General features: G+C 39.9%; 1 protein-coding gene across 4 annotated transcripts in view; it reads left to right on the top strand.

Moving 5' to 3' along the window:
* The window catches only part of syt7b (synaptotagmin VIIb), a 127,937-nt gene extending 102,193 nt beyond the window's left edge, over positions 1-25,744 (top strand). For all 4 annotated transcript variants that reach the window (XM_084935115.1, XM_084935107.1, XM_084935100.1 and 1 more), the window contains 6 exons: positions 11,009-11,144; positions 17,015-17,282; positions 17,393-17,562; positions 17,882-17,996; positions 18,187-18,386; positions 20,729-25,744. In XM_084935115.1, coding sequence (XP_084791241.1) covers positions 11,009-11,144; positions 17,015-17,282; positions 17,393-17,562; positions 17,882-17,996; positions 18,187-18,386; positions 20,729-20,833 — 994 coding nt within the window. In that variant the 3' untranslated portion in view covers positions 20,834-25,744. The remainder of the gene's footprint in view (positions 1-11,008; positions 11,145-17,014; positions 17,283-17,392; positions 17,563-17,881; positions 17,997-18,186; positions 18,387-20,728) is intronic.
* The last annotated feature ends 1,194 nt before the right edge of the window (positions 25,745-26,938 follow it).

Below are 26,938 nucleotides of genomic sequence, written 5' to 3'. Positions count from 1 at the left end.
TTGCACAGATGTTGCTGTACACTATCCCAGCCACTTGGTTGTGCCTCCTCGTGTATGCAGTCCCAGCTTGCATCTTATATCCTACTACTGCCACGGTTCTGGGTCATTTGACCCAGCATTTCTTGTTTCTTGTATTTTGGTATTCTTCTGTATTATGATTTATGTTCTTATTCTTTTGTCATCCCGTTTTAGTTATTATCATAGTCTATGTTTCAGTTTATTCTGGTTTAGGGTTTAGTTCTTAGGTTTTGTTCTGGTGCCCTCGTGTTTCCTGTAGGTTTAGTTCAGTGTCAAGTCTGCGTCTTTGTGTAGTTGTTTCTTGTTTCCTGTTTTATTGTGAAGGTCCATGTCTCATGTGAGTCTATTCAGTTTTGCTTCCCTTGTCTCGTCTCGTCAATTACTTCCAGCTGTGTTCCCCACCTGTGTGTAATCTCTCTGTGTTCTTCTGTGTGTATTTAAGTCGTTTCTACTCGTGTACTAGTCCCTGGTCTGTTTGTGTTTCATCCGTGTGTTCTCCCTGTTATCTACCGCCATGTGCCTCTGCTCACCCACCTTCGTGTTCGTGTTTTATTTTTACAATAAACACCCTTCGCACCTCCACGAGTGCCTGCGCTTGGATCCTCCTTTACTTTCTCCACACGGCTCATCCCATTCGCCGTGACAACTACTATGTGCTACCACAGCCTCTATGGATCTGTGGCGTGGGGCCTGTTCTTGTTCTGTCATGATCAAAGCCTCTGTGCTGTCCTTTTAGATGGCTTTTTCCAGCCACTGGTAGGATTTCTTGATATCAGCCACTTCTGCTATCTGTCAGTGGTCATCCTTGACAGTTCCTCTTCCTGTTTCTTAGGAATGACCTATCTTCAGCTGCCTAAGCACCTCATCTCCGGGTACCATGTTCCTGATATATTCACGAATGCTCCGTGTTTCATCATGGATTGTGGTTCTGACAATCACTAATCCTCGCCCTTCCTCATAGAGCCTTTGGGTGCTGGACCTCAGTTGGAGATCTTTGTCATTGTGAGTTTTGGTGTCCTATCAGTGGCATCTGTCTTCCTTTGTGGTCAATTTACCATTCTAGCTGGGTATCTGAGGACCTGTAGGGCATGTGTATTGATGTCTTCCTCATTCCTACCATTTTGATGGCTTCTCAACACCTTTTTCTGGAGGTATTTGTTTGTGGCTAACCTTTGTGCATCTTTAACATGGTTTTCATCAGCCTTTGCGATACTCATGCATTTGTAGCTTATCCTGTATATCTCCTATTCTACCTTCTGGGAGCTCCAGTCCTTTAGTCTGGATCACCTTCCCTCACTTTGCAACCATTCGGCCACACTTATGAGTCTGAATGACATCCTGATGTCCTCACTGTAGATCCTGGTGAAGTGAATCAGTGAGTCGATGTCTCGTTCACTCCTGGCATATAGCTTGATGTCATCCATCTATATAGAGGTGGATGATGATCACTCCAGTCGTGAATCTTAGTGCGCTTAATGATGGGCTGGCTTAGGGGGACCAATCATGTGCAGGACAGCAGCAGGGACAATGTATCACCTTGGTATGTGCAGTTCCCTTCAAGTTGGCCTCCAGCGTTGTCTTCCACATTCCCATTGAGTTCCTGATGAATGTTATTAGTGCGCTTTTAGCCTTGTACAGTGGCCAGCAGTTCAGTATCCATGAGTGGAGCATAGAGCCGCAGGCTTTCTTGTAGTCAATCCAGACCAGCAACACCCATGTCTGGAACACCACAAACACAACACTAGCGGACCTGAGTAGCCTGGGAGGATGTAAAGGAGTAAATGACTAACTGCACAAAGCAAGTGCTAATGGTAATTTGTTTAAGTATCATGTTTCTGAATGAAAAAACTGTTGTCCAATATACTGGCGTATCGCATCACCAAATATCAGTATTAGTCTTATAAATCCTATGTTGCTCAGGCTCTAATCACCTGAAATGCAAAAGAATCCGACCCTTTTGTTTTTATTAGATACGTTTAAAATTTATAACCAATTAATGGCATCTCTCTTATGATAAACGAGTAGAACAAATTTTTACATTACTATAAATGGTATCTTATTTTCTATAAATGTTTTGTCTGCTATATGTTTTATGCAAACTCGTGTTTTCACTGAGTATTCAATGATAAATGCACACGTTAGAGCAATGTAGTGAATTATGCTTTGTTTTCTTGTTGATAAATTAGGCTATCAAGCTGAAGAGAAGGGCTTGACAGATGTTTTCTGCATGTCGAGCTGGATAACTCCCAGTTTAGATCCATACATTATAATGGCATTTTTTGGGAAGGGGGGCTGTCTGTTTTTTGTTAATCGTTTATTGCTTTTCTTGTGTCTGCTCGAGCACCGAACAACTAATTGTGTGTCTCATGTTTGAAAGACGGGAACATTTTTACAGTACCTGTTAATTTATTATCCATCACACTTTCCACTGGTTGGTTTTAGAGGTTTGTTTGACTCTACCTGAATCTCTCTACTTGAGCTTTATTCATCAAGTAAAAAAAACTTTCAGTACCTTAATATACTAGAGTAGACAGAGGAGTGAATATGTTCTCATGCATAATCTATGCAAGTGTGCATTGATTAAAACTTTTTTTTATATACAACGATCAGGCATAACATTATGACTGCTGACAGGTAAAGTAAATAACACTGATTATCTCTTCATCATAGAACTTGTTAGCGGCTGCGATATTTAAAGGAGCAAATAAACAAACTTTGTATCCTTAAAGTTGATGTGTTGGAAGCAGGAAAACTATAAAAGCATAAGGGCCAAACTGTGATGGCTAGATGGCTGGGTCAGAGCATCTCCAAAGCTGCAGCTCTTGTAGGGTGTTACCAGTCTGCTGTGGTCAGTATCTATCAAACGTGGTCCAAGAAGGAACAGTGGTGAACTAGCAACAGGGTCATGGGCAGCCAAGGCTCACTGATGTACATGGGGAGGGAAGACTGACCCGTGTGGTCTGATCCAACAGATGAGCTATTGTAGCTCAAATTGCTAAAAAAGTTCATGTTAGTTCTGATAGAAAGGCGCCAGAATACTGAGTGCATTACAGTTTTTTGTGTATGGTATGGGCTGCATAGCTGCAGAGCAGTCAGAGTGCCCATGCTGACTCCTGTCTACCACCGAAAGCACCAACAATGGCCATGTGAACATCAGATCTCGACCACAGTACAGTGGAAAAAGGTGGCCTGGTCTAATGAATCACGTTTTCTTTTACATCACGTGCATGTGCATCATTTACCTGGTGAACACCTAGCACCAGAATGCACTATGGGAAGAAAGCAAGCTGGTAGAGGCAGTGTGATGGACAAGATAGTGTGGGAATCACATATCATCATAACATTATATCAAAATAATACTATAACAACAATAATTATGGTTGTTGGGTTTTTTCATGTCTTAAATAAAACTTGACATGAAAAACACATGCAAAAAATACATTTTCCCTTCTCACTGAAACATTTATTAAGGACTGATTATCCATTTATTAATGCCAAATAGGCTATTTACACATACTTAATAGACATTTTGTTCAAAGTTTGTTATAGACACATATTATGTGAAAGCTGATGCAAGCTAAAATATAAAAGTATGGAATATGAATAGCATGTAAGGGTTAAGAAACATGAAAGATTAATTAAGTTATATGTTTGTGAATTGATTACATAGAACGAAAATGTCAACAAAACTTTTATTAGTTAGTTAACATTAATGTTATAAGCCCTCAGACATATGAAGGAACTAATATAAAATCAGTGCTTTTGGGAAATGGTGATATTGTTTAAAAAGTGTCCCACAAAGTTAAGAGTGGAACAAACACTGTTTTTGATCGCAACAATAAAGGGATAGCCAGCATTCAAAGATTCAAAGGATAGGAATTTAAAGATGTGGACCAAGACCAGGAAAGATAAAAGAGAATTACTGAATTATGGTCAAAACATTTTGTGATTTCATTTAGTTTTGATTTTTGTCCAAACCCAGATTGTATTTCTTGTCTTTACTATAATCAAGAGCAGAGAACTTGCTTTAATCCATCAGTATTTAGTCACCTTTGTGCTTTCAAGCATATGTTTTCAGTGGGGACCGGTTTGAAAACTGTGGTTATTGGCACAGTCAAAGTAATTCTAAATGTCTGCTGCCAACACTAAAATCTCAGCATCCCACTTAGTACCTAAAAATGTTAAAATGTTTGTTTCTATATTCCAGGTAGGTTGTACTGTAGAGTTATTTTCCTCTCACTTTTTTTTTTAAATAAAACTCTTAAGAAGGATTTATTTTAAATGTGTTTTCAGTGGTAGCTCAGTTTCATGGATAAGACATTCCTCACTTTAAACTATAGGGCACATAATATATGCTTGTCAGCTGGTCTCTACCCAAAGAGTCTATAAATGCTTATTTGTAGGAAGGGTTGGCAAAGTGACAGCCCAATGAGCCCTACTAAATCACCATCAAACACACAAGACAGAGGCCACATGAATCTTAAACAATGAACCTTACATAAACACAGCTGGGCATTTTCTCCATCATTTCCCTACAAGATCTCCTTTTTATTTTGCTGTGAATATTTGTCGAGAAATGACCAAAGCCATGTAATGTGCATTCAGTCCTTTAACACAATGTATATACAGAGATCAGGCATCACGTTATAACCCCTTTCTAATATTATATTGTCCACCTTTCTGCTGCTAAAACAGCCCTGACCTCTTGAGGCATGGACTCCACCAAACCCCTCAAACTGTGCTGTGGTATCTCACACCAAGATTTTAACAACAGTTAAACTTTAAGACCTGTAAGTTGCGATGTGGATTAGACTTGTTTGCCCACATCATCCCACAGATGCTAGATTGGAGTGAATTCATGTCAACATTTAAAACTCGTTGTGCTCCACAAACCATTCCTGAACCATTTTTGCTTTGTGGCACTGCACATTATCCTGCTGAAAGCCTATGCGCATCTTACCCTGTTTGCACTGCGGGAGGAGGCCATAATACCTGCAGGAAACCCGTGCCGGCACATGGAAAACATACAAAGTATAAGTATCAGTGTTGGGCACGTTACTTTGAAAAAGTCATTAATTATAGTTAGTAGTTACTTCTTCAAAAAAGTAACTGAGTTAGTAACTGAGTTACAAGATTCTAAAAGTAATTAATTACTAGAAAAGTAACTATTGCGTTACTTTAAAAAAAAATTAACCCTCTGGGGTCCAGGGTATAATTGGCCATTTTTCACTACTTTTGATTTTCCCTCCACATTTCACCTTTAAAAAGTATTTACTTTGCCTTGTTTGGTATCATCCTTTTGGTCGTCATGGTGCATTTTTCCACCAAAACGAACGGGCTGTTTTTTGTTTTGTTTTCTCATAAGCAGAGAGTGCTTGCTAGCGCTGTCCTTAGACAGTAAACATGAAACTATTCAGGAAGAAACACGCGTATATATATTGTTTATCATGACTCTGGTTTTACGTGGCCTATCAGCACAATTTAAAAACTGGTATATATCACCTTGTTGCTTTGTCATCTTAAAGTCATGAGATTGGCTTACCACGACTACTTTATTCTTCCTCAGCCAAACAGCAGCACTCATGCGATTGTTTTGCCCCCTGAGCTCCAGGTGTTGTGCCGAAAAGTGATCATCTGCCAGAAAGTGATTGCCGTCCGCGGGAGCGCACGCAGCTGCTTAAAGCTGTAGTGCCCAGATTACTTACGTAGACAGCTACTTCCGTGCAACTGATATAAGATGTTGTTAGCAGGGCTGGACTAGGACAAAAAATCGGCCGGGCATTTTGACTAGAGACCGGCCCACCAGGTAATATAGGAAAAGCCATAAAGCCTTTGAATGAAAACAAAAACTGTTGTGACAGTGATGTACACTGTCTTGTTGGTATATGTATGATGTCTATAGATTTTATATCAGATAAAAACTTTGGTTGTAAGATCCAGATAATTACTTATTAAAAACTAGACATTTTAAATGAGATAAGAAAGAAAAGTATTTCTTTGTGCCCCCCTTTTCCCTGTTAATGCCCTACCTGGACCCCTGGCAAAACTTTGCTAGATCCACCCCTGCACAGTTACCAGCTGTTAGATACTTAGAAAAGGATCCTGGTGTTATTTGTCTCTCAGAAACAGTTCATAACTTCCCTTCAACTCATTCATGTCACCTAAAAGGTAAACCTGTTTCTCCATCAGCTGTTCAGCTCTGATGATTCAGTAAGAACATCTCCTGGTTTCATCTTCATGTTTCCCTCTCAGCAGATAACCAAACCGATGTCATGAACAGCAGCTTTTACAGCTGTGGCTCCAGCAAACATCAGCTGGTACTAGAAATTACAACAGCTGATCACGCTTAAACGTGCTGCTGTTGTTTAGCGCGACATCCGCTGGTTTCTTCTTTCTGGCGCAAAGTGGAAGATAAACAAGCAAGAAAGAAAAGCCGATCAGCTGATCATTGATCAGTTTCATGATTGAAGTAGCAACAGGAGAGGGAGGGAGAAAATGAGAGAAGAAGAAACAGCTGTGCAGCGTAAACACACAGAATAACTCCAGTTTTGTGTCTTCTTCCATTCTAGCTGAAGTACGGGACAAACTGCGTTCCTTTTCAGCTCAATACGAAACGCGTAATATTTTCTCTGAATGTGGGACGATTCCGTTTTTTACGGGACAGTTGGCAACTCTAATAATTAACCTTATGAATAAAATAAAGTTCACTATCAGTAACATCATAGCACCCACCCAGCTGTATAGAAACTCCATCATGCTAGCTAGTACACAGTACGAGTTATTGTAACTGACTGTAAAAAGTTAGCATAAATAATAAACTACACCTAAACTTGGTTTATATCTGACCCAGATAGACTGTAGGTCATAACTTCTTACCTGAAGTTCAGTTCACCTGACACTCGGACCGGAGGCCGCCTCGGGTCTCTCCTCCTCCTGCCTCCCCTTTCCCTCATCCACCTGCTGGCCTCTGTGGAAGCTCCGCCATAGCCACCACCAAACAACTGAGTTATTTTTACACATCAGCCAGCATCTGGCCAATCCACCATCTTTCATTGTTTATACCGTTACAAAAAAACAAAAACAAAAAAAAACACCCATCGGCCCATAAAAATGAAAAATCACCATCGGGCATACCGGGCATTTGTTAGTAACGGTAACGGCGTTGTAACGATAGAAATAGTAATTAGTTAGATTACTCGTTACTGAAAAAAAGTAACGCCATTACTTGTAGCGCCGTTATTCCCATCACTGATAAGTATGATCAGTCGGGCCCCTTAGGCCCACCCACAATTCCATGTTAGGCTCCTAGGCAACGGCACTAACTACTCCACCACCACAGCACAATTACAAGTCTTGTGTCTGTGTCAAGGTACCCTCTGTCCTCTCTATGAACTCTGTTAACGATGTGCACCATTTATTCTCACTGTTTGGTCCTTCAAAGCTCAGCAGGTACCTGGCTCTGCGGGAACTTGTTCAAATATGGTAGGTCTCATGAGAATGTCAGGTTTTCCATTTAACTCGTCTCTTTGCTTTGTAAAAAAAAATTGTGAACTGATCAGCTGCTGTACAAACTTTAGATGTATTAGTGGTGAAAGATTAACAATGTGTAAAACACAGACCACACACTGTGCCGGTGAGAGTCACATCAGTGGCAGAGCGAGACATCCAGGTGTTATGTAATTATTTAAGGTGGGACATGGTTCCCTAACGTATTAAGGGTCGATATTAAAAGGTTCAATTGAGTGTTTTTAGCTTAACCTGCAGAGATCACATGCATGTGAGACTAATCTGCATTTGACAGACCTGTGGAACATAAACCATTACAGTTTGAATTGAGGCTGTGGTGCATTGTTGGCTCTATGACCTGCAAATCACAGGAAATAAACGCGGAGTGACGAATCCATTCTTTTCTCTTCCACACCATATCCTTTTCTTTTTTTACCTCTTCTTGTTCAGCATCGTTCTACTTCTGCTTGTCTCTTTGCTGTGTAACCCCTGTCTATCTCTCACCCCTCTTTCTCCAGCCTCCTTCTATTTTGCTTTCCTGTGTTACACGTCAGTTTGCTTCCTCTGTCTGCTTTTTAGCGTGCCTGACTCTCCTCGCCAATTCTGTTCTGCTTTGTTTCAGAGCTTTTATCCCATCTCCCCTTCTCTGAGCTAAAGCTTAATGTGTGTCTAACTGTGTCTCACATTTATTCATTCATTGTCTCAATAAAAATAAATCATCTCCTTTGCTTTTACTCTAATTTATCTTATCTCGTGGATCATCTTTCCCTTCTTTTAATCTAACTTGCGCTGTTACCTTTGTATTTAGTATCTCACCTGCTCACTCGCTCGCTATTTCTGTCTGTCTCACTGTCACTCTCGCTAGTTTTTGTTTTTCTCGCTGCATCGTCTCCCTCACTGCAATAAGCGCTTATTAGTGTTATTCGTCACTATGCCTAGACTGGTATCACATGTTTGTATTTTTTCTGTATCCCAAATAGTTACATAATGAAAAAGCTGGGAACAATTTTTTAGCAGCATCGTTAAAAGCAGCATTTGTTTCTAAAAATAGTTTTCTGTACAGATCGTCTTCAAAGTGTTTAAAGTGACAGGTGGTGTCTGAGAAAGTTTTGCACTGGTGTATGTTTATCTTGGAGCGTTTTTAATTTATATATATATATTAATAGTCAACCACTGCAAGAAATTGGTCATGACTGCTTTAATGTCTTTTTGATGCAATTTTATTACAACCTATGCTACCTGAGCAACATAAATACAAAAAAGTATCTGGATCATTGTAATATGTTCAGTTCGGTTCAATTCAGAGGTATTTATGTAGCGCAACATCACAACAACAGCTGCCTCGAGGTTCTTTATACTGCAAGGTAAAAACCCTACGGTATTCAGGAGGAAACCACAACAATAAGACGATTCCCTGTGAGCAAGCACTGTGCAGTGGTGAGAAGAAAAAATACTTACTTTCACCAGGAAGAAACCTCCAGCAGAACCAGTCTCAGGGAGGAGCAGCCATCTGCTGCAATCGGTTGGGGGTAAGGGGAAAGAGAAAAGGGAAAAAAGAGAGCACAGGGAGACATGACAAATCCCAAATTTTTTTTAAAAAAGGAAACAGTTATTAATATACCAGTGTGATAGTCTGTTGCTGCACGTGGTTGACTGTTTTCACTTGTCAGTTATCAGACATTGTGTTAGGTACACCTGTTTCACTGCAGATTGATGCAAATGTTTTCTCCGCCAATCACAACTCAGTGTATTTAGGACTTTGACTTTGAGTGTTGCATGGCTGTTGGTGCCAGATTGGGGTTTGCCCACACAACCATCTCAGAAAAACACAAAATATCCAGTGAGTAGCCGTTCTCTGGGTGATGACAGCGCTCTGCTGCAACATTCAGATGGCAGTGACAGAATTTGGAATAAATAACATGAAAGCATGGATCCTGGTTTGTATCAAAGGTTAGGGCTGATGGTGGTGATGTAATGGTGTGGGAGATATTTTCTTGGCACACTTTGGACCCCTTAGTACCAACTGAGCACAGATCGAATGGCGGTCCAGCTGACTATTGCTGCTGACTGTGTCCATCCCCTTATGACCACAGTGTATCCATCTTCTAAAGCAGGGGTGTCAAACTCAAATAAACAGTGGGCCAAAATTCAAAACTGGAACAAGGTCGCGGACATTAATATTTATTGAAAAAAAATTCTTCCTCCAGATTTAAGAATGAATCTCTTCTTATGGACTCAAACAAGTTTTGCTGAAAAACTGAATATGGAACAAGCAAAGCTTAATACTAAACAATATGTATATTAGCTGTATAATACCAGTAGGCCAGCTCTAATAGTAATCTGGTATGGCTTCGCGGGCCAGTTTTGGCCCGCGGGCCAGAGTTTGACACCTATGTTCTAAAGGCTGCTTCCATCAAGAAAACATACCATTCAAAAAGCTCAAAGCTGAGGTCTCCTCCATAGTCACTGGATCACAGCGCAATATAGCACCTTTGGGATGTGGTGGGACGGGAGAGTCACATTATTCAACATCTGTGTCATGCTATCATGTCAATATGGACCAAAATCTCTGAGGAATGTTTGCAGCACCTTGTTGAATCTTTGCAATGAAGAATTCATGCAGCTGTGAATGTAAAAAGGAGTCCAAAACAGTAGCAGCCAGGTGTTACTAAAGTGTCCACTGATATTTGTCGTTATTTACAATGTGTAATTTTCCATCCAGCAGTTACTGCAAACATGTTATTGCCTAATGTCACTGTATGCTGGCAGGAAGATTGACGTTATTTGAAACTAATGTAATGGGAAAAGGACCCACGAGACAGAATTACGATTCAAAGATCCAAATCCTTAATCTATGCAAGCAGACTGCCACATGAGGTGGGCAAAAAAAAAAAAAAAAAACTAGTTCAAAAGGTCACTTAAAGGGAAAGATTAGGAAAAACGCACAAGGAAATACCTGGAAAATCTGAAGGGGAACAGCAAGGAAACAAGAGTAACTGGGTAATGTAAGCCAGGAAGTTTACCTTCCCTTACTTTGGTTTATTAGGATCTTGAGGCCACAAATCTTTACATTTTCATGGTGTCATAATGAAACACACACATGCAAACCAACTTATAACACAAACCGTGACTCAAATCAGGGTAAGCCCTTTAAATTAGCCATCATTACTACAGGGCAGTTTTTTGAATCCAGTTTTATTGGTTTCTTGTGTTATCTGTATTGACAATGAATTCTCTCCCTTCGTAGGCCATTATAAAACTGTTCTTTTCATTGCATTGGTTCTTGCTATAGGTAATGATAATTGACCTCCTGTGGCCTGTCTGGTAGGATATTGGTTCTTAGCTACACTTAAATACAAATTTCCAAAACAAATAATTAATATTTGGCCCGAGGATGTAAACTACATGTAGTGAGGATAAACTTAGGAACACTGGAAACAAGCTATATGTATAAAAATCACTGTGCTTGTGTCTGTTTTAACAGAACTCCAGGTAACAAACCAGGCAGCAGCCCCAGAGGTCAGACTCCAGACGAGACCGGACGCCGCCACGGGCAGGGCCACGAAGCCAACTCTTCTGTTTCTGACTTGGCCAACTCGGTCACCAGTGACATGCTCATGGTAACATACACGAGTACTAATAGCTCAGATCTGTAGTCTGCTTTCTGCATTGATGATTTCAACTATATTTAGAGAGGGAGAACTGCTTTTGGCAAAGCCTCTGAATCAGAATAAATGAGATGGCAGAGAGACTTCACTGGTACTTTCAGATCATCTTTCATAATCTAAGATGAAAGGTGCATGCAAATCTGGAGATAAGAAAGTGGAAGACGAGCCAAAGGAGTAGATGAAAATAGTGTAAAATGTTCAAAACTTTCACCCGTTTGTGATTAATCACCATTACAAAGAACACTGTTTTAAAAGCTTAAATTAATACATTTATCAGTACTGTTTATGTTTATCGCCTGTGCTGCCCAGTTTTCTAACTTATAGCAGCTAATCGTCTTCTTTGAGGCGGTTTGCAGCTTGACAGTTTATCTTACCTTTGAAAACAGCAGTTGACAGTTGAGTTAAAATGATCCACTTTCACTGACTGTGCTGAATTAAATGTCAGCGATAAAGTACAATCCCAGCTTCTTTTCTTAATTTTTTTTTAAGCATCGTGGGCCCTATTTTTGTATTTTGACAATCATTGCTATCAGTAATAATAACACCTAACCTGTCAAAGTCATTTCTGAAAAAACACAAAAATGCAGCGTGCCAGTGGGGTGTCTGTTTGCAGCCAAACCAAAATGAAAATATACTTTAGAGGTAGTAGATTTTCTCAGAAACCTTCAATTTTCCCCACCAGATAACTTTTTTGCTTGCTTACCTGCTTTCTAGATCACAGTGGGTTATTTGATAAGCGCAACGATTTTCTTTGATATTTCACTATATGAGAAATAATTGGCAAGGCTTCAAAGATAAGATCAAAGTTGCAATGCAGATTTATTTATCATGAGCTACGTGTCACTTACTGTATATAATGCAGTCTTTTGGTTCAAAGACGGAGAAAGCCTACGCGCTTCAGTTCAATTGAGGAGGAAAGCTGTTTGAGAAGTCTTTCATCACTCAGGAAAGTGCTTTCTCCTTCACCCTCTGCGCACCTACCTGTAGAGCGTTACAGTTAGCTGCAGCTATACAGTAAGTCAGCTAACTGAAACATAAAGCAATCATTACCCTGAAGTGAGACGCCGGGAGGGGCGGCAACGTGCACCTGATTCAGAGAGGTTCGGTAATTAGCTGTGAGAGAACATGCAGTGCTGCTGTGGGTGCTGTGAGAATATGGCAGATCGGTATGAGCACTGTGTAATTATGTGGGTTTCATGGGGTGTCTGAGGAATTCACAGTGGCAGTGCCTAATGATAATACTCATTCTGGGCACTTTTGCCAAAGCCATCTATATATTACACAACCCTCCTTTCATGCTGAAAATACCAATCCTGCACTTTTGAGCCACTTGTGGTGCTATATGAAAAGCCATAGTCATATATACAGACAGTACTGAGAGGAGGGACCGAGTGAAATGTTATTGGACGTCACAGTATATATGCATCCAACCCACTCAAGCATCTCAGGTGATAGGGGTTTGGGGGAGATTGCATGGGGGTCCTGTCAGCATCAGGTTCTTATCAGTACGTACTCTGACACTGCTTTCATTTTGTGTGGTGCTCACAGAGTGGTGTGAAAAGTGTCTTTGCCTATTATCACACATCCACACATTATAGGGAGGCTTATATGTGCTTTATTTGTTTAAAGGATAAGGCTAGTGATATTCTACCGTTTGTTGCCACTGTCAAGGAATCTAATGGAAGGATCCCGAGCACCCGAGGGTTAGTCCATTCATTTTTGAATCGCAGTTACAAAGGAAAGGAAAAGGTTGTAACATTTTGACAATAATAGCTCAGATTTATAGACAAACAATATCTGATGAAACAAATAAAAGTGTGCTTTATGTTCTTCTTGAACACTTGCAGTCAAGAATTGCTAAAAGTGCTCATGACCTCTCCAAAAACTACTTGGAATCAGCCGTTCTAAGAGATGGGGAGATCCGACTGGAAGTGTCGGTTGTAGAGGTGAAGTCTGGTTGCTTTTTTTCAAGACTGACATGTGTGACCCTTTCCTAGATCACAACAACTTTGACTCACAGGACAGAAGAAGCATTGTGCATTGTAGAGATGCACAAAGGTGGCTAGAAAAAAAAAGTTAAATGCTTTTTTATGAGTGTTCATCGAGCTGCAAAAGGACAATTTGATTCAAAGTGGAGGTATGTAGGGCTGCTGTGCTCCCAAGAGTGGCTGGCCTGCAAAGATCACACAACAAGCTCAACACGAAGCCCTGAAGGAAGTGAAAAAGAACACAAGTCAGACAGCAAAAGTGGGACATCTGCACAGATCTCTGCAGCTCCCTCAAGTCTGACTTTTTTTGTCCACTGTGAGAAAAATGCTGCATAACAATGAGGAAAGGACAAGAAGAAGAAAAGAGCATGTTGCAAGTTTGGAACTAGGCCTGGCCTCTTGGCAATCCATGGGGAAACAATGAATTTAAAGTTGTGTGAAGAAGTTTTGAACTGTAGTATCAGGGCAAAAGTCAATTACTTTAAGCTTAGGTGAGATTTACTGATGGAATAAGACGCTGACGAAGAGCACACAAGTAAATTAAGAATCAGAATTGCTGAAAAAGAACAAAATTCATGCTTTGAGATAGCCGAGTCAGAGTCCTGACCTTAACCCAACTGAGATGCTGTGGCATGACCTAAAGAGTCCACTCAAGTCATCTCAGAATTACTGATGAACTCAAACCAGTTATGTAGTGAGGCGCAGTCCTGAATTCCTCCTTAATACTGTGCTGGTCTCATAAGCAGTTCGAGGAAACATCTGACAGGAGTCACTGCTGATAAAGGAATGCAGTCGGAGGGATTATTACCTATGCATAATTAGAACATAAAAAGTAAAACTGTTTATTTTTTTCTTTAATATATTGGGGTTTAGATGAAGATCTGTCCTTGTTTTTGTAGAAGTGCTGAAAGCCTAAGTTACTTTTTTCCCAAAGGGTTAGCACGCTTTTTCTTCCAACTGTGCATTTAACGACATGACTTCCAAAACACAGATGTGCTCTGCGGTTTTTAGCAAATGTTACTCAAGCAAGAGTAAATGATACATTTATGTGTGGTGTGTGTGAGTGTGTCTACATAATATGATATAATATGATATAATCTATATATAGATAATTCTATCTATCTATCTATCTATCTGTCTGTCTGTCTGTCTGTCTGTCTGTCTGTCTGTCTGTCTGTCTTTCTTCACATTATTATGAGAAAGGAGGATGGCACAGTGCTCCCATTTGTAATCTTTTTTTAAATTATTTTGAGAACAACAGATGTGAAGGACGCATTAGAAAAAAACTCTGTAAAGGATTTACATTTACAATATATATATATATATATATATATATATATATATATATATATATATATATATATATATATATATATATATATATATATATATATATATATACCTGGCCATGTTTGCCTCTGTTGCACGTGGATCGCTGTGGTTTTTAGAAAAAGAAATTAGGCAGGCAAATTTAAAAACTGGATAAGAAGGGGGGGGGGGGACTCTAAGAAAACGAGAGTATCCAAATGCAGAAAATTGGGAATAGCAATTTAGGCCATCTGTTGGCTGGAGGACTGCATAATGAAAAGTGAACATATTCAGCATAGAGAATGAGGCTGGGCAGCACCACCAGGATTGTGTGGGAAAATACAGAATTGGATATTATGTTTCTGCCCCTTGAATAATGCCTCCAGCTCTTCCCCCATCAGATAGCACTTTTTAAACTGGATTCTCTCCCTCCCTTCAGGCCATGTCACCATCAGTCAGAGGATGTGTCTGTCAATAGATAATCTGCTTTTCCAAACAGCCATGCAACCAGCTCTGCCCTTTTCTTATGGGGGACGCTAGCCATGTGACATAACATCATGCTAGTTTGCCACTTACAAGCTGTGGTATTTATGGTGAAGTTCAGAATTGGTGCCCCCCGTGGTGTAGAGTTCAAGTCACTTGTTTAGTGTTCGCTCCTCTTTAAGTGTTCAGACTGTGTGACCATGCTGTGAATATTGCAGAGCTTGACCCTTGATTTAGATCATAGCAGTGCAGCTCCCGCGGTGCTACACTTTTATACCTATCCAGCCCCAGGTCATTAGGGAAAAAACATAAAGTAATGCGGTCTAATGTAACAGTCGTATATTCAAAATAACCCCCTCATTATCACGTCAGTATTCTCTGTTATAGGGACTTATTATATACCTTTATGTACTTAAATCTGAGCAGTATGCTTAGATTTTAAACACTTTATTATCAACACTGACAGCAGCATTGTCGCATGGCTATTACAGATCTATAATCTAAAAAAATGTCTTTTTAACTTTAGAGAAGTGCTATAAAATCATTCACAGATGGTTTCTTTTTCCACGCAGGCATACAAACTCACATAGCAACTATGGCAGAGTCACCGTACAAGTCTGTTATTGTGGCTGGGCTAATGATCAAACCGCCACCTCTACTACCTGAGCAACACCACCCCAAATGACATATGTACAACATACTGCACAGTGGGTGGAAGTTGTTTGTAGAAAGTAGTGTATCTATCTACTCACAATTTGGACACACCAGTTCAGCAGCACGAAAAATGACATTATCTGCATTAACACATATAATTCTTTAACTGGAATCTTATCTCCTTGGAAATAAAATTCAGTTTATATCCATTAAATTATTGTTTTTAGCCAATTTGTTGTTTTTGTTTTTTGTTTAAGCAGGAAGTAAAAAAAATCTCTTTTGCAAGATTGTGCTGGTTCTCTTCCTCTGATTCCTTCTGGAGTTTTTTTTTTTTTACATTTTTTTATAATTGTCATATTTCCACCCTTAGCAACAAGAACTACAATCATTTGCGATACCTTTCACATCACTGCAGAGGAATTTTTGCCCACTCTTCTTTGCAGAATTGTTTGAATTCAGCCACATTGGACATTTTTAAGCATGAACAGGCTGTTTAAGGTCATGCCAAAACCTTCATTTTGATTTTTTGTGCCATTCAACGGTGATCGGCCCAGTTGTCTCATGTCCTGAAACAGCAACGCAGCCCTAGACCATCACGCTACCAACACCATGTTTAACTGTTGGTATGGTGTTCTTTTTATGATACTTAAGAGATGTTAGTTTCACACCAGATCTATCAGGACTCAAACCATCCATAAAATTCAACTTTTGTCTCATCAGTCCAAGGAATATTCCCAAAAGGCTTGGGGATCATCAAGATGTTTTCTGGCAAATGTGAGATGGGTCTTGGTGTTCTTTTTGGTGAGCAGTGGTTTTCTCCTTGGAACTCTCCCATGGATGCCGTTTTTGCCCAGTCTCTTTCTTATTGTTGAATCAAGAACTCTGACCTTAACTGAGGTGAGTGAGGCCTGCAGTTCAGATGTTGTTTGGATTCTTTTGTGGCCTCCTGGATGAGTCGTCAATGCGCTCTTGGGGTAATTTTGGTAGGCCTGGACTCCTGGGAACATTCACCACCACCCCATGTTTTCTCCATTCTTGTTAATAATGGCTCTCACTGTGGTTCACTGGGGTCTCAAAGCCTTAGAAATGGCCTTGTAACCCTTTCCAGAGTCATAGATGTCAGTGAACTTTTTCACATCTTTTAGCCTACTTCACTTTCACAACTCTATTCAAGTGATTCTTTTGTCAAACAGGTCTGGCAGTAAGCAGGCCTGGGTGTGGCTAGGGGAATAGAAATCAGCATTTCAAGAAAGTGTATTTATTTATTCATTATTTATTTAATAAATGAATATGATTAAAGACTTTTCACAGTGCTGTAAATTCTCCAATAAGATAACAGAGTTGAATAAAAATAAATAATGCCCTGCTTATCTCCTCTTGTTCTGTCAGCTGTCACCAGGTTCAGAGGAAGAAGAACATGAGGGTCCAGTGTGTGAAAAGCTGGGTCGTATTCAGTTCAGTGTTGGATACAGTTTTCAAGACTCCACCCTCACTGTGAAAATTCTCAAAGGCCAAGATTTGCCAGCTAAGGACTTTTCTGGCACCTCTGACCCATTTGTCAAACTATACCTGCTGCCAGACAAGAAGCACAAACTGGAGACAAAAGTGAAGAGGAAGAATCTAAACCCCCACTGGAACGAGACCTTCCTTTTCGAAGGTGTGATCAGGAAGCTTTTCCTTAAACACATTCACAGCACATGCAGGCAGTCATTTCTGTCTGGATCATTGTAACATATTAAGACTATCATGTGTGAATCTCTTTCTCAGGGTTCCCCTATGAGAAGGTGGTTCAGAGGACCCTGTACCTCCAGGTTCTTGACTACGATCGCTTCAGCAGGAACGACCCAATAGGAGAGGTGTCCATCCCACTCAACAAGCTGGACCTAGCCAACATGCAGACTTTCTGGAAGGAGCTGAAACCATGTAGCGATGGCAGTGTGAGTAAGAAGGAAAGAGGCTGAGTAGAGGAAAAGAAGATAGACAGGAAGGGAGGGGGCAAGATGAAGAGAAAGAGAAGATGGGACAGAAAGTAGTGGGTGATGTCATTCCTGGCTGCCGTGATGCTCCCATGGGAGATGTAGCAGCATGCTGGAGGGAGAAGGGATAGGGAATATGGAGAGGCTGACAGGTAGATGAAGGAAACACAGGCAAGCAAAGGAAACATAGGATGAGTGACAGAAGGGAGAGCAATGCAATAAGGCAATTAAAAATGAACAGTTTGTTATTGTTTTTGTTATTATCTATGGTTTTTTCCAGGGAAGTCGAGGGGATCTGTTGGTGTCTCTGTGTTACAACCCCACAGCCAACACCATCACTGTGAGCATCATCAAAGCCCGCAACCTCAAAGCCATGGACATTGGAGGCACTTCTGGTATAGATGCTCCCTCATCTTCCTTTCTTCAATACATTTTTACATTTCAACAACAGAAAATGAGAAAATAGCGTGTTTATATTTCATTTTTGGTTTTTTGTTGTTGTTTTTTTGTTCTCATTAAATCCCCAATTCTGGTAATTCATGAATGCTATATTGCTTCATAACCGGCACATTTCCCTCTCCTCAGACCCCTACGTAAAAGTGTGGTTGATGCACAAGGACAAGCGTGTGGAGAAGAAGAAGACGGTGGTAATGAAGCGCTGTCTGAACCCTGTTTTCAACGAGTCCTTCCCCTTTGACGTGCCTGCCCACGTGCTGAGGGAGACCACCATAATTATCACCGTCATGGACAAGGACAGACTCAGCCGCAATGATGTCATTGGGAAGGTATCTCCTTCCCACTCCTCTTCTTCGCCTCTTCCTCTCTTCTTCTTCTTCCTCCTCTTTTTTCTCTCTCTTCCTCTGTGTTTTTCTGACTGTCTGTCAGACCATCAGCAGATGATCAGTGAGCCAGTCTCTACTGACCCCTGCTGGATCATGCAGTTCATTCCCCTGTGCTGTAAATGAACTCATATGCAGCAAACAACAAGCCGCTAATTTTAAGTGTGAAAGTAAAAGTGTGCTTTATTTAGACTTAATACTACAACATTTAGGAATGGCACAGAGGCAGATGCAGATACACACAGTCAGCAAACTGCACATTTACTGTTTTGGCTAAATGCAGATGGTGAGTTTAAACCTTTCCAGCTTTAACCGGAATATCCCCTTTGATGCCTGAATTTCTTTGTTGAATTAGCTGATCAACTCTGAGAAAAATTAATGTATTTCTGTTACAACGTGATTAAACATTTTAAACTTCTTATCTGCATCTTTTAGTTTCCTATAATTTTTCGTAGTTTTAATGCTTTCTGGGGAAAAAATCTAATAAATTGCAGCTTCTTTTAGACACAAAGACATGTAGATGTACTTTACTTTAAACGGCAAATATGAACCCAGTACTGTGCAAAGGTCTTAAGCCACCCCTCATTTCTTTATATTTTGCAACCAAGGAATCTTGGAGTTTCTTGTGACTTTTTAAAGTGGTCTTAAAGAACAGTTCTCCAGGGTTTCTGTAGATCTTTCAAATGTTGTTTTTGGACATTGGCTGCTTTTTCCACTCATTTTCAGTCCTGCCCTTCACACACACACAAGCAGGCAAATGACTTGAGGGGATTAACCAGTGCTGTGTCTACACATGACAGAAAACTGAACAAAGAACCAACTATAAATTTGTATCCTTTTTTGTTACTAGCTGCCTGTCGCAAAAACATACATAATATGTTCCCATTTCTTTAGTTGAATCTACAAAAATGCCAAAAGTAACACAATTTGACAGTATAATATTGCATCTTTTGACCAACAAGGTAATTCCCAAAGAGCTATTAGCTGTAAGCTTGCCATATCGCAGCATGGTGTTGAGTGTGTCCTCAAAAAAATATGAGAAAACTGGTCAAACGGCCAACATCCAAAAAAAGAGCTTTGAATGTCCTTCAACAAGCCTGGAGAACTGTTGCTGAAGACTACTTAAAGGAATTACAAGAAAGCTGCCTAAAAGAGTTCAGGCTGTGTTGAAGAATAAAAGTGGTCACACCAAATATTGATTTTCAAGCCCGTTGTACAAACTCTGTTTTTACTTTACATGCTGTATTTTCGTGTATATTTACACCTGCTTCAGTAAATCACTGCACCTATTTCTCATTTTCCAAGCAAAATATAAAAATTTGAGGGTTGGCTCAAGGAGTTTTGCAGACCATTGTTTATGTATTCCTTTGTACTGCTGCCTATAGACAAAGTCACATTGGGTGCTCTGACTGAACAAGTCTGTGTTACGCTTGCTCAACAATTAATATGAATTAATTCACTGGACATGCAATTTAACAGTTTCTGCTTCGGTTGTAATTACTACCAAATTAGATTGTTCTTTTCTCGAAACTTGTGGGATTTGTCAGGATTTTACAATCCCATAAAACCACAGTTTCTTTTATCCCATAACTGCTTCAGATATCAGACTTAACAGTAACCAAAACAACTCCTTTTTTTCCCTGTGCAGAGTGAATGATTTGCTTGTTTTTAAAACCAAACACCAGCTTTTCTATAAATAAACATACGGTATATGTATTAGGAGAATAAAAATGGAATACACCAAAGCTTAAATCAAATCTTTGTTTCATCAGGCACTTAAAAAAATCTATACGCTGAGTACAGCAGGGAAGAGCATTTACTTTATAAGGCTTTCATACACATCTACAATATTTACAGGTACTATATGTATTCCCATTCTAACCACATATATTATTTTCTTTCACGCCGCAGTTGCCTATTATTAGAATAGCTTCATAGAATAGAGAACAATGAAAAAGTGAACAATTTTTCATGTGGAATCCAAGAGTTTCTTGCTACATTAGAATCGCTTGCAGACGAGTCTGTGTTTGATCCTATTAGTAACAGCATTAGCCTTTCTCTGAGTTTTTCACTGGGTGAAATCTTTTGCTCTAATGGCTTTTTTTCTGCTCTGGATTTGAGTTAAATTCCAATTAGAGCAGCAGGCTTAGTGGTGAAAGGGCTACACTTAAGAGTCACAGTTTTTTTGTCTCTTAATACTCTGCTGTTTTATTGGGAGCATTCTTTACAAATAACATCTATCTCTGTGTGGCTGTATAGAAGTTACAGTGACTGTCTCTTCCTCACAGATTTATCTTTCATGGAAGAGTGGCCCTGCAGAGGTAAAACACTGGAAAGACATGATGGGTCATCCTCGCACTGCCGTGGCCCAGTGGCATGCTCTTAAGGCCTGAAGGACCCAGCAGCCCACCTGCCTACATTGTTTTCCCCTCAAGAATCCCCCCACCCTGCTCCTGCCCTCGGCACATGTCCCCTACTACCTAAATGCACTGTTGGGCTTCAGACCATCTATCATCTCTTTGTTCTCAGGCCTCTTTGATATTCCTCGCCTTCAGTTCTCATGACACCTTCCTTAAATTTCACCCCTGTCAAGATCTGATTCCCGCCTGACCCTGTCTCATCCGTTTGTCTGAACTTAAAAATGTCTTTGATGTCATATGCTCTCCTTGTTCCATCTTTCTTTTTTTTCTCATTTTTTTTCTTCCACCACGTTTCCCTAATGTTTTACATCAGAGCAGTACCTCTTAACACCCGTAATTACAAACTACCAACCAAAAATGGATCAAACAGGCATTCCAACCATCCGCTGTGGCAGTGTGTTTGTTTGATTGTTTGCTTGATTGTTTGAATCCTTCTGTGTTTCTGTCTCTCTTCCTACATTCCTTTAAAATGCCTAAAAAAAAAATCAGGAAAAGCGGCACAGGCAACAGAAGAGCGATGGGCTGTATTTAAAATGGACAGGAACTGGACTCTGTCACTCATCATGTTTTTCACTCTTCACTCCTCCTCCTCCTGCTACCACTGTAATAATTCTCCCTTGGCTGGAACCCTTTGTCGTCTGTGCGTGCTGTGGGTGATGTGCTGTAACCCCAAATGAAGATCGTCAAGAAAAAAATAAGAAAAAAAGGATATGAACATGAACATTTAGCACTGGTCTAAAAGGGGCAAGTGTCAAACTGCTTTCCTATTTTCTTTAACTCCCGATGGACAGAAAAAAAGAGTAAAGTGATTAATGTTGTGTTTTATTTATTTATTTAATGAGTTTTGTTTCGAAAGAACTTAGAGAATCAACCTGTTCTTCCAGAAAATAAGCAAAAAGCAGCTTCCATGAGTGTGGAAGTGTGGGGATAATGCGTGTGTGTGCGTGGGTGTGTGCGAGTGTGTGTGTGTGCGTGTGTGTGTGTGTGAGGGAGGAAATATTTTAGATTTGGACGGCTGAACAAAAAATATTGTCGAAAACCAAACTGCCCTTGATAACAATGACAAAAATTAAGATTAGCTGGACATGTGGGTGGAGGTCACTGAAGTTAAACAGTCCGTCTGTCCAAAACACATACACAACTTTCTAACACGCCCTTTAGTGGTCTCAAGAAAGACAGCTAGTTTCAGTTTCACATGTAAAAGATTTGAGCTCAGAAAATCTGACTAACTGCCGGAAATATATAACAGAGGATTTCATTGTCAAACAATTTACCACTTTGATTTTTAACGTTGTTATGTTTTGGTAAATGGATATAGTCCAGAAACTCCAATGTAAATGGTTTTCTTTGAGAGCAGAAAACAATCTGTGCAAATTGTTGACGACATATAGACATGGTAAAGCAAAGGTACACCCTTTCTCAGTTCTAAAGTTTTACATACCAGCACATAATAAAAAGTTATTGACATGTGGTAAATACAACCTGAGATGCACAACAACACATTAGTTTAACTGAAACTAAGCCAAAATGAAGAAATAGTGTGTAGAAAGCTTATAGAACCGCCTTTAGCAGCAATAACTTGAGGTTGAGAGCTGGAATTTGACTGGGCCTTTGCAACACCTTAATTTTTAGCTTTTCTGCAATGTTGTAGATTTGCTGCTGTGCTTGGAATATTAATTCAGCCAGGCTTTAGTTGTCAAACAAATCGCCTCACATTTGACTCTAGAATAGTTTGATAAATAACTGCAAGGTGTCCAGGTCCTGTGGCTGCAAGCCCAAATCATCACCCCTCCACCACCGTGCTTGACAGTTGGTGTTTGTGCTGATCTGCTGTGTTTGGGTTTCTCCAAATGTGGCGCTATGACCAAACATCTCTACTTTGGTCTCATCTGTAAAAAGGACATTGTTCCAAAAGTGGTTGTGGTTTGTTCAGCTGCATCGTTGCAAACCTAAGCTGTCTTTCTCTGTGCAACCTTTCCAAACAAGCCCTTCTACAGTCTTCTTTTAATTGAACTGTCATTAACTCAATTTTAATATTTAACGTGCTAACTTATCTGAGATGCAACAGTTGCTTCTGTAAGATCACTGATTGTGTCATTCCTCTTTGGCTTTGTGTTAGCACACACCTGAGTGCTACAGACTAACAAACTGCTTTTATAGAGCGGGTGATTATCGGGTCCTGACTGCTTATCCTCTTAAATTCAATGGAAACAGTAAGGTGTACATAGTTTTTCACACACACTGTTTCGGCATTTTGGCTTAATGTTTCTTGAATTAAAAAATGACACTGTGTAGTATGTTTTATACTTCATGTGAGGTTGTATTTACCTCATTGTAAGACCTGCTAGGACACATTATGTTTTTTATGTCCTGATATTTAAACCTTTTTTCTTTTTTTCTTTTTCTTTTTTTTACCATGACTACATTTTCCGAGTTTATAAGAAAATATTGAGTCCTACTTCTAGAATTTCACTTTTTTCCATCACATTTCACTGCCGTGGTACCACAGCAGCCAACCGTTAATGCATGGCTTGATAACACTAGTGACAAATTGGCAAAACATTTTTTGAGATCTTATGTCCTCTTTCTAGCTTTTTACTGCTGTTTTTTTTAACCATCTCCAAGATCTCATGGTGATAAAGTGCCCAATCCTACACCATGGCATTGCACCAATATGCAATACCAGCAAGTTTCTCCAAGTCCAGTACATCAGTGGCAGTGACCAGAAACTACAAGAAGAATATTTCTTACAGTAGTAACTTAAAACTGGCTGTTTTGGTGCGATGCCACTTTGTGCTCTCAAGAAATCTCAGATTGTATGTGCAGGCTCCGTCTGAGCAAACTGCTCTGGGCATCCATGAGTAATAGTCAGTAGTAGTCAAAAGAAAGCAGATATTGAGGGTTTTTTAAAAATGTATTTATATAGTTGAGATTTGTGTTTTCAAGGTTGACCATGAACCTTTAGACTCTTTTTTTGGGATGAACTGACAATTTATGAACACATGCAGTAAAATATGAGAAGAAATCACATGAACATTAAATCAGTCAGCCAATCAAAACACATTATCCCTATAATGTTATAGGGATATAGCCTATGTTACATTGTGTCGATCAACTTCATTTAGTCACAAAACACATCTGAATACACACACAAAACTTACAAAAAAATCAAAAGTTTAGAAACTATTACAAGATTACAAATTACAAATATGCCCAAAATACAAAATAAGACTGCAGCCACCAGTTGCAGACGTTGTCAAGAGATTAAGAGCCCAGGAATATCATGGACTACAACTAGGTCTTTAATCTAGACTTAAAGACAGCAGCATTTGGAGGATTTGTAACGGACACAGGGAGTGGAGCTGCAGTTGAGAAAGCCCTGTCACCTTTCTGTTTGAAATGAGAACTGGGAATGTAAAGGCAGAGTTTGTCTTTATTTAGCTATTTTTTGCTTTGCTGCCTGAATGCGACCTCCCTCAAGTCCTGTACAGACACGAGCTGTTGGGATGAATGGAAACAAATGAGAGTAATAACACCTGGGGTTGGGAAAAGTCTTTTTACATTCCACTGTTTGTTTTTTGTCTACTGGATGTATGTGTGTGTGTTTGCACCGTGGTTGAATGTCAGTATTTGAACTTATGTTTGTGTGATTGTATTTACTGTGAGTCCCTGTGTGTATATCTGCACTAAGTTCTATTTTGCTAGTTTAATACTGAACAGCATTCTCTGCTGTTTTTATTCTGTATGAATCCAGATGGACAGAGAAGTATGTTCTTTTCTTCTTTTTTTTAAGTTGTCACTTCTTGGAGAATCACTGCACTTGTTGACAATGATGCTGGAACAAACCTCTCTTCACAGCAGGCTTATTTTCCTCATGTTTGGAGGACATTTAGATCTCTTATACATGAGCTGAGAGTGAAGGTCACAAGAAAAAAGCTTTACAACAACCATAGATAAAAGTTGCTCCATTTGACCGCCATACACCAGATTTTCAGTTTAAACAAAAGCAGCTGAAGACGTTTTTCCTCTATGCCCTATCTCGCCTCTCTAAGTGGACCAATCTAATTCACCAAGGCCAAAAAAACGAAGGGTTGCTCCTTCACGTCACAGCTGATGCTCCCTCAAAACACCCCCATTGTGCACACATGCTTTCTGGCACAAAGTATTCTGTGTGTGCCTTATGAACCCCGTCACGCCTTGCTCTTCACCATATGCGCTCCCTCTCCAAGTGTCAGGAAGGGAGGAGGGGGGAAAAAAGGTGAGACAGGAGATAATCATCACCTCTTTGCTTCACTGTTAGCTACATCTCAGGTCAGAGCAGAGCCTTGGAGCATCCCAAAATAACCACCTCTCATATTCATCTGTCTGTCCTGATGTACTGCCCTGCTGACAAAGCATTACATTCCAAAGGCTTAGTGAAAGTCAATCAATGCAATTTAAATATTGGTTAAAGATCAGTCAGGGTTTGATACATTTTTTTAAGAAATCGAGCTAAAATTGTCTTTCTACACTCGTCACTGGCCAAAAACCAAACACTGGTAAAGTTTACTGGACAAGCTCGCATTTCTGTTTTAGGGCATTCTCTTTAGGGACTGCTTGAGACAAAGAGAGGTTAACCAGCAACATTTTAATTTATATACTGACTGTATAAAATGATTGTGAAAATGTTCTGTATGGAGAAAAAAAGAGAAAAAGAACCATCATTACTAATGGGGTTGTAGATATCTATCCTTGATATCACAAACCCGCCTGTTTCACTCCCTTTCTCTTTGTAGTTACACATCCGTGGGGTGCACAATGTTAAATATTGACCATTTATTTTTTTGAAATCTGTACAGTGTATATAATGATATAAATGTATATATAAAACAAAGATACTTCTGGTCTGGTATTGTTATGAATTTTTCACATTTTCTTTTATTTATATTACTTTAACTCACACGTGTATTTCACAGTAATAGTTAATTCAGTCTTTATTTTAAGTTTTTGATTACTGGCTACCAGGGTCAGGAGCAGACCATACGTGCTGGATGGGCAACCAACTTTGACACTGGGGGAGGCATTTGGCTCAAGACAGCAATATATGATAGTACAGTCATGGAGACATTTAGCCACAACTCTAAAAATGCAAAAATATCTATCTTAGATTGCAGAGGCAAAGGGGGAGACAAACAATAGAGACTTTTTCTCCACACAGTAGGACGGATGATTGTGAGCGCACAGTGTCATCAACACATTTACATTTGTTTCGCAGTTTTTCAGTAGAGTCGTGCTTTGAAACTAGTTCTCAATATCTGCTCAGTGTCCTCCTCAGAGTCGTGCTGATTACCTCAACTCATGCAGAAGCACTAAACTACTGTGCTCACATTACAGTAACTTATCTGTGATATTTCAGTTTTTCATTACCAAATTGTATGAATTAGTGTAACTTATAGTTGAAGTGCATCAGTAAAATGCAGCTGAGGGGGCATAGTCACTCTTTTAGGTGGGCCTAGACCCCTGAGATCCATGGCCACTTCTTGCCAGTAGTGTGTTGGACCTTTGCTTTTATAACTGCCTTGTCTTTGTGGCATAGATTGAACAAGGTGCTGTGAACATTACTTAAAAATTTTGGTCCATGTTGGCATGATAGCATTACACAGTTGCTGCAGATATGTTGGCTGCACATCCATGATGTGGGTCTCCAGTTCCACCACATCCCAAAGACGCTCTATTGATGGTGATCTGGTGATTGTGGAAGCCATTTAAGTCATGTTCAAGAAACTAATTTGAGATGTTTTAAGCTTAGTGTTGTGATGTGTTATCCTGCTGGCAGCATCTGTCAGAAGATGGATACAGTGTGGATATAATGGAATGGATATGCTCAGCAACTCTTCTAGGCTATGTTGTTGGTGCCAAGAAAATGCCTTTATGTTGCTGCCATATGCTGACCCATCTGAATGTCAGAGAAGAAATCAAGACTCAAAAGGCCAGGCAACATTTTTCCAACCTTCTGTTGTGCAGTTTTGATGAGCCCATCTGACTTGTAGCCTGAGATTCCTGTTCTTAGCAGGCAGGAATTACACCTGCTGTGGTCTT

Source organism: Perissodus microlepis, chromosome 1 (genome assembly GCF_051167445.1).
Source record: "Perissodus microlepis isolate ML-2025 ecotype Zambia chromosome 1, ASM5116744v1, whole genome shotgun sequence".
Taxonomy (NCBI): domain Eukaryota; kingdom Metazoa; phylum Chordata; class Actinopteri; order Cichliformes; family Cichlidae; genus Perissodus; species Perissodus microlepis.
The sequence above is the reverse complement of the archived record's forward strand: the minus strand, read 5'-3'. Positions and strand labels throughout refer to the sequence as shown.